This window comes from Anarhichas minor, unplaced genomic scaffold, assembly GCF_050575085.1.
Source record: "Anarhichas minor isolate MPS153535 unplaced genomic scaffold, ASM5057508v1 ptg000043l, whole genome shotgun sequence".
Lineage (NCBI taxonomy): Eukaryota > Metazoa > Chordata > Actinopteri > Perciformes > Anarhichadidae > Anarhichas > Anarhichas minor.
This window is the reverse complement of record NW_027466489.1, coordinates 5,012,834-5,026,734: the sequence shown is the minus strand read 5'-3', so window position 1 is coordinate 5,026,734 and position 13,901 is coordinate 5,012,834. Positions and strand designations below refer to the sequence as shown.

Here is a 13,901-nt window from a genome sequence, read left to right as displayed (position 1 = left end):
AATATTGGTACACTCAAAGGTGTCATTGTAGACCACTGGAAACAAGAGACACCCGTTTACCACTATTTACTTTTATTATCGGCTTGCTTTTTATAACTGTGTAGAGGATGTACTTTTTAAGAAATATTGCTTGCGCAGCACTGTTATTCCACAGGCAAGAAAAAATCCATCCATATACAAACATGTACGCATGTATACCAGCCTGTCTACTTTTTGTATTTTATAAACCTGAAGTATTGGAGGTTAGGTGGGCTTCCTTCAGGTCCACCACTGTTTTATGCTTAGACATTTTATGGAAGTGTTACTTTTTAATATTATAATGCAACTTTTATTTGTTGTTTGAACATTGTTTTCAAGTAATTTTTTTTGCAACCAAATATTCTTGCCCACATTAGTGGCCCTCCTAAAAGAAAAACTTCAATAGCTGTCTGTTTTTGTTGAAACGCGGTACTTCTGATTTATTGAGTATTGTAAAATAATTTATATTCTATAATAATTTGCTACCTATCAACAGAAAGCGTTCATTTTTAGTCACTGGTTTTAGGGCTCTTAAATCAACAAATGCTGTTTATATGAACAACATTTCTACATATATACAAAATATGGATATATATTTTTTTACTTTAAGAAAAAAGGAATTGCACTTTTTAAAGAAAAGAACCTTGCATTGTGCATCGTACTCCCTGTTACATTTTTCCAAACACAAGTTGACATGAACTTTGAATTTTAACATACTTTCCCTCAGTATCCTCTGATGTAAATACAATGATATTGTAAATAAGATATTTGTCGGTATGTTTGCTTGTTCCAGACTTAAATTGATTATGAATATTATTTTTTGCTCTTACTTGAAACCAAAAAGAGACTATATTTGGATTTGCAAAACTGCAATTTTGTTGTTGTATCCCTGAGTATCATTGCAATCACAGGGCATTTAGCAGAATGGATGGACCTGTTGGTTTAAACAAGGAGAATGAAACCATCAAAGGTCATGAACCTATTGTCAAGGTTTGACACACCAACAGAAAATTATAATTTGTCCCTTGATTTTGTTATTTGAGAAGATCTTTATTATTTGATGAACTATAGAGTATATATTAAACCACAGACCAAAAACGGAAACATGGATTTGAAATCTCTGCACCTCCAGCTCCCTCGTCAGATAGAGTAGAAGCAACATCTTCTATTGGTTTCATCCTTAGGTGCTCTCGTATATTTTAGACAAGAAACACTTTTATGTCTTATCATTACTTATGATACCCTCGCTCAGTATTTGTTGGGTACAGTGTAATAACAATATCCATTTTGTTAGCTGATGCTGTTGTAGTTTTGGTTTGGAAGTGGGGTTTCACTTGCCTCTTGGTTAAATGTTTTCTTTTCCTTCGGAAAACTTGTATAATACCCATTAAAATCTAAATCAATCCTATGGCATGTTTTTTTATTTATTTTGACCACAATGTAAAGAGTATTTGTGCACGATTGTGTGTGTGGATTAATCTCTTTATTTGTATCTCTAGGGAAGGCAATGTTGGCTACTGGGTCTACCACTTTGGTGGTGGACTGCCATGACATTTGTTACAGACATCCTAATAACTTCCCTGGCTTAACTTTTCAAGTTCCAAAGTTTCATTTACTGTCATTGTCAAACACAAGGTTGCGCAACAAAATGCAGTTTGTAGTCCAAAAAAAACAACACAAAAAAGCAAAACTATATTACATGGTGGAGTTTCCGAGCCGGAGGAAAGAAGTTGCTCTGACGTCTGGTGGTACGTCAACTGATACTTCTGTATCTCATGCCAGACGGCAGTATGGTGAACAGGCTGATGCTGGGTGGGTATTGTTTTTTAATACCTTTTGAGCTCTTTGCAGGCACCTCTTCTTACCAATATCACTGATGCTTGTAAGATGGGTACCAGCGATGTCCTGGGTGGTTTTGATGACCTGCTGTGGAGCCCTCCTGTCCTGGGCTGTGCACATCCCATGCCAATTAGTAGTGTTTCCAGCCAGGCTGCTTTCTATAGCTCCTCTCTAAAAGTTTTTCAAAAATTGGCACTGGAGATTGCTGTCTCATTTCTTAGGAAATACAGCTGTTTAATAACTTTATTCACCAGGATGGAGATGTGCGATGACCACATCAGTGTTGTGATGCTTATTCTAAGGAAATAAAAACCGTTCACTTGCTCCACCACAGCTGCTTAGATGTAGACGGGGGTTAGGTGTGTCTTAGCCTCCTTTTACCTAAAATCAACAATCAGCTTCTTGGTTTTACTGATGTTGAGCAGTATGTTTTTCTCTGAGTCCCACTCTGCAAGATTGTTGATTTCTTCTCTGTGTGAAGTCTCATCTTTTCATATAGCGCCACCATCAGGAAAATTTTTGTATTAGTCCAATACTAAATAATCACATTCTCATCTTCAGATTTATTTTGTGTTTAGTGCTTATTAGCAAATGATAGCATGCTAAACTAAGATGATAAACATAGAAAACATACCTGCTAATCATCAGCATGTTAGCATTGTCATTGGGAGCATGTTAGCATGCTGATGTTATGCATGCTGGTGTTAGTTCAAAGCAGCGTGGTGCCGAAGTGCAGCTGTTACGATGTCGGTAGACTTGTTATCCTAACAGGAAAAGAAAACCCTTCTAACCTTTTGCATGGCTGCTATTGTGATTGTAATTACAAACATTTATGAATTGGTATGAGAAACAGTGCATTCAATTAGCATATAAATAATTTTTTGAAAATACTAATTTCATAAGAGATATGATATAGACCACAGAGCAAATTTATATTTGCTCTGTGGTCTAAAGGTTTCCAAGAAAGCAAAGTTGTATTATTTGATGTTGAGAGCTTTGGGTCTCAGCCCTTTTTCACAGCAGACATTTTGACCTGTCGTAAAAGGAAAAACACAGGTGTTACTAATGACATTAACAGTTTAACTCAGTTTCATTCATGTGTCTCAGTAAGTCATGACAGTGTGACAGTGAGCCAGCATGCACAATACCAGGATCCTGAAACTGAGCCAGCTAAATGGATTCAATCGTCATTAACTTTATTTTTTACATCTCTGCAATTCCTACTGTAACATGATGTCTTCTGTGAAGAATGACCCATCTTACAAACAACTTAGGTCTGTGACATCATCAGCCAAATTGATGCAACTTCCTTTTCCTGATGATGGTTCTATCACCAGTGTGAAATAAACTGTTGATGGTTGATGTGTACATTGTCCTAAATTAAAAGGTGCAGCAAAACTTACAGAAGAGTGAGAAAGTCTTCTCTGTGAAGGCAAAATTAATGAAATAAAAACAATGTGTGAGTTATCATGAGCATGCAAGGCCTATAACGTAAAATCAAAAGCTTGAAATCACAAATAAGTAACTCTACTCTACTTCATTATTAGTGGATCCCTTTATATATTATATGACATACATACATAAAATGCATGTATTGTATGTCACACAGTTGCCTCAAGGGGGAGATCATTGCACAAAATTGAAGGGTGGATACTTCTGACTTGTTTAGCCAAATGCCCCATTGATAACGATAAATCACGACTATCCTAAAAGCGATCTATTAAATCATCTGTGACTTCTATATTCTTTAATGATTAGGACTGCCTCGAGTGTAGTTGAATGAATATTAGCCCCCTTCTTGTCCCACTCTCTTTCTTCAGAGGCTTACTGATTGCGTGAAAATCCCTCCATTAAAGCAAGGCTGAAGCCTCCCTACAGGATTACAGCTTGAGGAAGATTTAGTGACTGACACATGTTGCACACTCTTTCTCTGCGAGCCTTCTCTGACGGCAAAAAATATATATACAGAAGAACCTATGGCTACACTGGATCGCTGGACACAGGATGACAAGGAATGAACCTTCAGGATGGGAATATTGTTCCCTAATCCAACGTGGGAGGACTTTAAGTGGACGAACAGGATATGCTGCGTGAGAGAGGCTGTGCTATATACAAACTTTGCTCAAGAGCCCTGTAGAGTGAGGTGAAGGTGGGTCAATGTGGTGTGAATGGGACAGGAGAGTTGGACTCAAATGAACCTCTCAGGGATGAACAGCACCCCAGCGATGGCACCTCTGTCTCCAGGGCCGAGTGGCACCCCACCACGCTCCTCTCTGTCACCGAAGAAGACCACCTTTCAGTCTTTAGGATCTCCCCCAGGAGTCAGGAGATCAGGAGTGTTCTCCCCCTCGCTTGCTAAGGCCTCCACTCATCAGGCAAAACAGGCCTCCAGTCCCTTGAATTCATCTGCCACGTCCATCATGAGCTCTCCAAAACTCTGGCAGAAAGCATCCATCTCCAGACTCGCTGAGGAGTTTTTCTGGATTGGTGGTAGTGTGGTCGCACAGCCAAAATGGAGACTGGGTCAGATAGGTAAGATTCACTAACAACTTATTCAATTATGTCGTCTTCAAACACTCAAATTACTGCACAATGCCAACAGATTGTTGAGCAGAAGTGTCTGCTGCAAACTAAAGAGGGGAGCTTTATATATATTTTTTCCAAACATATATGATATGTTAAACCACTCTCCATGTGAATTTCAAACTTTAACCATGAAATCTTAATGCAATAGGCCTGTAAAATGAGTAAATGTTCTAACGTCACAGAGTAGAGTTGCCTGTGAGTATATAATGGGCATATGGACAGTAGACAATCCTTTAGGATTAACCTGAATGATGGGCCAGGATGCGTCACATGCATCTGATCTTCAGATTACAAACAAAGGTTACCTGCTCTCAGCACACAAAATAAACACACCTCTTCACCGTGACCTAAATGTTACAAGATAATTGTTAGATCTGACTTGCTATTTCAGTACAAGCACTGTGCACAGATGGCATTCAAAAATTGTACGAAATATCAGCAAAGAAAATAATTTGAATCACTGTAAGGCAACTGATAATTGACAGATTTGTTTTAAGGCAAAGATCATTTCAGGGTTTTTGTATCTTTTCCTTCTTTTCCCTTTTATCATTAACACAAATACAGCTACTTAAATCCCTGTGTGACGCAGCCTATAATCTCATAAACAAGTGGCTGATGGTAAACCTCTTATTGTCTCGACTGCTGGAGGTCCTCCTTTAAATCACAACACATCTAATGCATTATTTTAATATATAACAAATCATATTAGAACATTTTTGAATAACAATAATAAGGCACTTTTGATGAATCAACTGCAAAGTGGACAATCTCTGGCACCAGCATGCTACATTTCACTTTCATTATAGTATTATAGGTTACTGAATATTCAGTACATTGAATATTTTATTTGCACAAACTCCCTTTGATGTTGGCAGTAAATAACTGACAATATGATGACCTCTGTGGATTTTCTGACACGCTTGACTCCTTGTGCTCCCCTGTAGTGGAGAGGTGTATGTGCACCATGCAGACCGGCACTCAGATGACCAAAATGAAGGGAAAGAAGAAAGGACTGGTCCGATTCTTTTACCTGGACGAGCACAAGTCCTGCATCCGGTGGCGGCCCTCCAGGAAACATGACAAGGCCAAAAGTGAGCCATCACCAAACCATGTCCACCACCGCATATTTATATTTGCAGCGCTGAATATCTACAGCTTGCTGTTCTAGTGGATTTGGTTTTGATGGAGGTCCCAAGACGAAACTATTCAGACACATAAATTGAACTCCATATTCTTCTCTAAACTACCATTCTCTACCGTTTAAGTGAGGCTGGCACATAAACCTGGTGTATCTTGCTATCAGTCCACATATCATTAGCTCTGATACTTCTGATCAAAATGACCTACCACAACTGATTGTAACGTTTTGGTTGTGCACAGAAAGTTTGAGTAGAGTGCTGCAAGAATGAATACTTAAACCTGTGAATGACTTAGTATAAACCCCTTTTATGAATTTTGAAGTTTTTATGTGTCTTTAAAAAGGCGGTAAGTGGCTAAATGAGACTGCAAAACGTCATCACGTCTTCACAGACTCATTGTGTATACGACCGTGGTGTAGTTTGTTTATAGCCTAAAGTTAGCATTTTACTTATGCAGATTGCATTCATGCTTCAAAAATCATAAATGGGTTGTTCATTTGTGAGGATTATATTGTATTATACTGAGTGTTTGCAATCCAACATGATTGGTTATTATGCTGCTTTGAACCCAGAGTTTCTTTCATTTCCGTCAAGGCGCTGAAAGAAGTTACTGATTAGATGAAGCTAAAATGTCTTCATCATCTGTTTCAGTAACTATTGATTCCATCCATGAAGTCTGCGAGGGGAAAAAGTCAGAGATCTTCAGGCGGTATGCAGACAACCGCTTCGACCCAAACTACTGCTTCAGTATTTACTACGGGGAGCGAGTGAAGTCCCTGGACCTGGTCTCCACCAATGCAGAGGAGGCCCGCACGTGGATCACTGGGCTGAAGTACCTCATGGCTGGCATCAGTGATGAGGACAGTTTGGCCCGGAGGCAACGCACCCGTGATCAATATCCTTTATCCAGCCTCTCAACATGTTTAATCTCTGAGCGACTAATTATTACAAATACATTACTCCTATCCCTATAGAGAGGAGTTAACAACACATCCACTTGTTGAAGATATAACAACACGCATAAACTGACCTGATCTGATCATAATTCTTGTAGTTTCCTCCTTAACTGAAGCCTCACATGGTTAAAGCAGACTTTCTCCGAGGCCGACAAAAATGGAGATGGCAACTTGAGCATTGGAGAGGTTCACCAGCTGCTCCACAAACTCAATGTGAATTTACCGAAGCAGAAAGTCAGGGAGATGTTTCAAGTAAGAATTTTAACTAAAAGTCAAGTCATAGATTTAATGAGCATAACCCACCATCAATCCTGCCTCTGTGCTTTTATATATTCAGTAATCTAGTGTCACTAATATCTCTTAACTGGAGATGTTGCTTCGTTCAATTGTGGCTTCATGGCTTCAAAACAGAATACACATTGTGTTTGGTGACTTGATTGATGTTTTCTACTTTAGTAACATACAGCAGCTGACGAATAAACGAACAAGACTCACAGCCAGGCTAACAGCTCTGTGAAGCTGAACTTAGCAACAGCAGTGCTATGTGCTGAATGCTATCATGCTGACAATGACAATGACAATGCTAACATGCTGGTGTTTAACAGGTTTGATGTTTACCATGGCATCCATCTTTGTTTAGCATCTTAGCATGCTCACATTTAAATATCTGAAAACTCAGAGTACATCTGAGGCAACGTTATTTTGCAGGTTCTCTTGGTCATACAACAGTATTTTTGTTGACCTGATGGTGGCGTTAGTGGAACAAGTCAGAGATCATCAAAGTTATTACAATTCATCCTCAGGGGAACATGAATGTATGTACCAAATGCCATGGCAATCCCTCCAAAAGGTGTTGAGATATTTCACTCAAAAACACAAATGTGAACCTCACGGTGGTACTAGAGGAAACATCAGAGGATCGTCAAAGTCAGTAGGGTTCATCTTCTGGCCACCATGAATGTATGTACAGAATGTCAAGGCAATCCAGCCAGTAGTTGTTTAGATACTTCAGTCTGGACCAAAGTAGTGCCAGCATGGCTAAAAATAGATAAATAGGTTTGTACATGGCAAAAATCCAGCACAAAATGCTTTTAAACAAAACAGAAAACAAAACAGTGAGCATCAGCATGACGGGGCTATAATTACATTATTTCTTACTGTGATACACTGATGTTTCTCAGCGTGCAACATAATGGAAAGAAAACAGGCTGGAAAAAGTAACAAGAAAAAAAAGAGAAGTGGTTTAAGATGCAAGATTCTGGATGTTTCCCTAAGAAGCCTATTCTTTGGGTGATCCTCACATCTTTTCAGTGACAGCCGCAGTAAGATAAAAGGATGGAGATGGGGCCAGCAGACAAATATATATTCACAGTATTTTGGCTGAACACTGCATGAAAGTGCCACAGGAAGACCATATGACCACAGCTGAACAGATGGCTTTCGTTGCATTGCAGTATTGCTTTAGTTCAGTAGCTCACTGTCTCCCCTCCTGGTGGTGATAGTCTCTGTGAACGCGCTGCATCATGTTTGATGGTAATAGAGATATATCCTTCAGATGGGTTGATGGTGGTACATATTTTCTTTGGCAGGATGGCTATCTCTAACATTGAGAGAGTTACTTCTTGTTCATAAAATACTTTTTGTCGTTATCTGTAGGAAGCAGACACAGACGAGAACCAGGGCTCTCTGGCCTTTGACGAATTCTGTTTGTTCTATAAGATGATTTCCACACGCAGAGACCTCTACCTGATAATGATCTCCTACAGCAATCAGAAAGAAGTCCTGGATCTTCACGACCTCGCACGCTTTCTGGAAAACGAACAGAAGGTACAAACAAAATGTAAAATAGTTTGTGTGTATTTGTTTTAAAATATCATACTTAAGATTTTTATTCAATAAATCCCCTTATTTTACATTATTAAAAACAGGGATTTTTTTCAACAATAGCCATGCAATGTGTTAATGTTCTGTAATTACCATGTTGGTGGCGGAGTCCGCACAGGTGATTCACAGGAAACAATGCATGCATGTTTATATTTTTATCTTATTGATGTCAGCTTCACTGTTTAAACTTAAAAGTTTGAATAAAACAGTAGAATTAAAGTTACAGCACAGTGCAGTGCAAGATACAAATTATATTCCCAAATGTAATTTAATAAAAGGCATACATGGTGAAGAGAATTAAAAGCTGCTAAACTTAAATTCAGAGCATATCTATTGCCTCCACGCGGCTCTCAACCTGGCGACGGCTGAGGTGGCAGTTACCAGAAAACAGTGCAAACAGTGTGAACAACGGCAACAGTGTTTACCGGTCTGGACGGAGTTATCAGCTGTAACCCCTGTATGAGAGCAGTGCAGAGTGCCATCTGTGAGCTAGTCAGTGGGGCACGCTCACATGCACTGACATGCACACGCTGTGGGCCCGGCTACGAAAAAAAGCACAGAGAAACTCGGATAATAACACACACAGAGGGAGAGCAACTTTATTCTCTGCTCAGGTACATTAGGCTACTCCACCATAAACCATTTATATAGCAAATAGTTGTTTACTGCTCTGATAATGTTCTGAATATTGAATTTAGCACCTCTAAACCTTGATATAAAAGACCTTTAAAGAACCATAAAAGATCTTTTCCTACTTCACAATAAAAGCATTCAACAGATGAAACATACGTGTTAAATGTCGAATCAGTTAAACCAAAAATGACATTCATGATATTATTTTATTTGCAGATGCGAGGATTGGCCAAAGAGTATTTAGTCGATATCGTGGCCAAGTTTGAACCATGTCCTGAGAACCTGCAGCGTACAGTTCTCGGCATTGATGGTATGGGGAACTTGCTAATAACAACTTATTTAACAATGCATCAATAAGATCTCATATGTCACTTGGAGCAGACACGACATCAACATACAAAAAACACACCTGCTCTGAAACCTTCTTCCTTCAGGTCTTACCAACTACATGAGGAGCCCTGCAGGTGATATATTCAACCCCGAGCACAATCAGGTGAACCAGGACATGACGCAGCCTCTAAGTAACTACTTCATTGCCACCTCACACAACACCTACCTGACAGGAGACCAGCTGCTCTCTCAGTCTCGAGTGGAAATGTACGCCTATGTTCTCCAGGCAGGTTGTCGCTGTGTGGAGGGTAAGAGCCTGAAAAGCCAGAACTTCGGTTTTTTTTAAGACAGACAATGTGACTCACTCATCACTCCTTTGTTTGCTTTCTTCCTCCTCTCTCAGTGGACTGCTGGGACGGGCCTGACGGGGAGCCTATCATTCATCACGGCTACACCTTGACATCCAAAATTCTCTTCAAAGATGTCATTGAAACAATCAACAAATATGCCTTCACAAAATCACCGTAAGTGCTTCTGGGTCCTGATGCTGATGTGTTTCGTCAAGTCTTCACAATAAAAAAAAAGCATCATACCTGTAGCTTAGGTGTCACTTCACCCCCCCAGGTACCCAGTGATCTTGTCCATAGAGAACCACTGCACTGTGCCTCAGCAGAAAAAGATGGCTGAGTATCTGCGAGAGGTGCTGCAGGACAAACTGGATCTTTCAAGTGTCAATGTGCATGAATGCAAGAAGCTGCCTTCCCCTGAGATCCTGAAATGGAAAGTCTTAGTCAAGGTAAAGTTGTGTTAAGCAACATGCGCTGCAATATGCTACTCAAGGATACTCGAACAAAGCACAAAAACACACAAAATCACACATGGAGTTGTAATATACAGCCATTAATTCTTGTTTTCAAGGGGAAAAAGCTGCCAGCAAACCTTGATCCTGATGCAGAGGAGGGTGATGTGTCCGATGAAGATACCGGGGATGAGGAAGAGGAGGAAGACGACGAAGATGATAATGATAACCCACAGGCAAATTAAACCTTGATGGATAGATAGACAGACAGACAGACAGACAGACAGACAGATAGATAGATAGATAGACAGATAGATAATTATGCATTATGTTTGACTGTTTTAGGACGGGAGTATCATCACCTCTACCAATCAAACCAAAAAGAAGAGGCGATTTGGAAGTTCAATCATGAGGAGCTTCAAACGAAAGGTCAGCTCTTTTGCTTATTTTTTAAACCTATTTGTATAAAGTTACAGAAGATTTGCCAATAATGCTTTTGTTTTCAGAGGAAAAAGAGAGTCCGAGTGAGAAGTAAGACGCTGTCTGATGGCGAGTCAGACCACAGCAGGGAGAGGACACAAATTGTTTACCATCCCAAGTAAGACTAGTCATTGAATTAAGCCATTTAATACTCTTAGTATCAGCAGTTACACTTGAACTTTGTCTATTAACTCTCCCTTCAGGAAGAGGAAAACAATGAGGTTGTCCCGAGCTCTGTCTGACCTGGTCAAGTACACAAAATCTGTCCGTGTGCATGACATAGAAACACAAGGTAAAGGATCTTCAAAGTGAACATCAAACCGGAATTTCTTTTTATCACACACACAATCTTCAAGTTCATCATATATTTTAGTAATAGATGTGTGATGCAGTGTTTTATTTTCTGTCTGGTAGCATTTGCGAACAGTTGGCAGGTATCATCCCTCAACGAGACTGTTATGAACCAGATCTTACAGCTGAAGCCGGGGGAGTTGGTCCGTTTCAACCAACGCCAACTTATAAGAGTCTACCCGTCCAACTACAGAGTGGACTCGAGTAACTTCAACCCACAACCATACTGGAACACAGGATGCCATATGGGTAAGACCGTCGCAGAGACTGCAATACTGCCTACTTTAACATTACAATGACAGCATTTGATTGACGTATATATGTTTCATTTTAGTTGCAATGAATTATCAAACAGAGGGCCGTATGCTTGAACTGAACCAAGCCAAGTTCTCAAGAAATGGAAACTGTGGATATATTCTGAGGCCTAAGTGCATGTGTAAAGGTATGTACATGTGCAGATTGTACAGGTTTATAGCACCTGTCTGTGCAGGATTAGGCATTTCCTTTTTTTTTTTCTCAGCTGCCTTTAACCCCATGTTGGAGGATCCTTTACAAGGACACAAAAAGACTCAGCTTGTGCTGAAGATCATCAGCGGACAGCAGCTACCCAAACCCAAAGACTCTATGTTTGGGGACAGAGGAGAGGTGAACACGCTGCAGACATGATCTGTTATTGAGACACCTGACAAAAAAATCTCTCTCATTACTGAAATACTCGTGTTTTTCTTCTTACAGATTATCGATCCTTTTGTTGAGGTTGAGATAATTGGCCTAAATGTAGATTATTCCAAGCAGCAGACCAGGGTGGTGGATGATAATGGTACTTCTCATCTCATGATCTCATAACAGACAGTCGATGTTTCAGTTTTTCTATTTGTGTAACATCCTTTTAATGTTCATTCAGGTTTCAACCCAATGTGGGAGGAGACCCTCGTCTTCAACATTCAAATGCCAAAGATTGCCCTGGTGCGTTTCCAAGTGTGGGATCATGCTCCTATTGGACGAGATTTCATTGGACAGAGGACTGTTGCTTTCAGCAGTATGATGCCAGGTAGATTACATGATCAGATATCTGCATGCACACTCCAGAGTTGCACAGAGTAAGTCATTTGGGAAATACGCTTATTGCAGATGGTTAAATGGGAAGATTGATACTAGAACTCTTATGTGTGTCAGATCAGTAAGGCGGCAGCCAGTTAGCTTAGCTTAGCATAAACACTGGGAACAGGGAGAGACAGCTATCCCGGCTCTTCCAAAAAGTAACAAAATCTGTCTACTAACAAGCAACGTCTTGTACATAGCTCGTTGTTAAGCCACGTGTTGTCTTTACATTTTGTTTTTTGTACAGATCAAACAAACGGGACATAAGATGTTGATTAGCAAACTCACTGCAAGAAATCAAATAGCCATATTTTCCAAAAGTTAAACTGTTCCTTTAATATGAATGATTTTTAAATGCAAAATTTGTAGGTTATCGGCACGTGTACCTGGAAGGGATGGCGGCGTCATCCATCTTCGTACATGTCGCTATCAATGATATGACTGGAAAGGTACGTTTCTTTTTTAAAAATAACTCACAAATCTAATTTCATCTTTCCCGACAACTCCGTCCTAAAACCTTCGGTGTCCTTTGTGAAACAGATCAAACCCACAAATGCGGTGCAAGCAGCCAGAAAACACATCCAAAAAGCAGCCCAGAAGCATATGAAGGGTCCTCAAAAACAGCCTTCTCTGGACTTATCTGTCCAGTCCTCAGAAGACGCACGCGCTCTGTTCCTCTGCAAGGATCTGGATACTATTTCTCAGGACAGCAGGAATGGAGAAATATTTCCTCTGTTACAAGGGCCAGCAGCCAAGGCTGCCATTCACAAAGGGGCCATGAGTGAGCCAGTGAAGCGAGCGCACAGAGTTAAAATTCATGAACCACCAGAGACAAGGAGAGGTGTCTTCAGCCGGATGTCCTCCACTGACTCCCACCACATCGGGGCTGCTCCCTGTGCGAAGGCGGACAGCTTTGACCTCGAGACCTCACCCCGGGCTTCTTGTTCTGATGGTTCTGACAGCCAGAATCGAATTCAAGAAGAGTTGGAGAATGAACCTGATGAATCAAACTGTGCTGAGCAGGAGACCGTTCAGATGCTTGAACCAGAGCAGCCTGAACAATCTGAGGAATTGCCAGAGCCAGACAAGGTCACTTCCACTGGACCTGAACAACCAACAGAAACTCAAAGTCAGAGTGATTCACTCCCTCGGCCTCGGCCCGCGACACAGCATATGCTCTGGCCTGAAGCCAAATTCTCTTCACTTATCCCTCCACCGTCCCCTGCCAGGGTGAGACGGACCTTAGAGGCTTCGACCAGATCCCGACCGTCCACCCAAATACGAGCAAAGGCACGCTCACGCAGTTGCCCTCGGAAGCCGACTACTTCTCCCCAGACACCGATGATGAACCGCCAGCCTGCAATCCACTGGCAGACGCAGGGAGCACAAAACTACAACAGCTACGGCAGCCAGATGAGGCCCATCCCCAACGGCCTCTGCCTGTCTGACAACACATCCAGCAGCAGTGACGGCAGCACCGACAGCCTGGAGTTTGTGGCCTCCTGTGTGCCAGCTGGGGCAGAGCAACGTGAGGGGACCCTGCAGAGGGAGATGAAGGCCCTTTTTGACCAGAGGATGAGAGAGATCAACTGTAAATCACCACTTTTTCTAAATGGTGAGTCATAGGTGATGTGTCATTCATGTATGCAAAAGTTACTGCAAACTAAAGTTAAGTGGCTGTATGAAATCAGAGTTTGTGCTGTTTTTTTTCTTCTTTTAGATTAGACCGTTTAGATTTGACTGATATCTCCAAAGACAACAAGGCCCTTCAGAAGACAAAGAAAA

General features: G+C 40.8%; 1 protein-coding gene across 1 annotated transcript; it reads left to right on the top strand.

The window, feature by feature from the left end:
- Positions 1-4,064: 4,064 nt before the first annotated feature.
- plch2b (phospholipase C, eta 2b) lies at positions 4,065-13,841 on the top strand. Its single transcript, XM_076111166.1, has 21 exons — positions 4,065-4,107; positions 4,195-4,389; positions 5,388-5,534; positions 6,234-6,477; positions 6,661-6,790; positions 8,195-8,365; positions 9,272-9,365; positions 9,490-9,693; positions 9,789-9,909; positions 10,010-10,181; positions 10,304-10,420; positions 10,691-10,782; positions 10,868-10,956; positions 11,079-11,264; positions 11,350-11,457; positions 11,536-11,660; positions 11,751-11,835; positions 11,920-12,066; positions 12,486-12,565; positions 12,657-13,731; positions 13,837-13,841. The coding sequence occupies exons 1-21, from the start codon at positions 4,065-4,067 to the stop codon at positions 13,839-13,841; spliced, it is 3,630 nt and encodes a 1,209-aa protein (XP_075967281.1).
- The last annotated feature ends 60 nt before the right edge of the window (positions 13,842-13,901 follow it).

Excerpts from the sequence above, each read along its gene's own strand:
- plch2b (XM_076111166.1), top strand. The coding sequence starts at position 4,065 with ATGAACAGCACCCCAGCGATGGCACCTCTGTCTCCAGGGCCGA. Across the intron at positions 4,108-4,194 it reads ACCTCTGTCTCCAGGGCCGA|TGTTCTCCCCCTCGCTTGCT; the intron begins GTGGCACCCCAC and ends GGAGATCAGGAG. Across the intron at positions 9,694-9,788 it reads AGGTTGTCGCTGTGTGGAGG|TGGACTGCTGGGACGGGCCT; the intron begins GTAAGAGCCTGA and ends CTCCTCTCTCAG.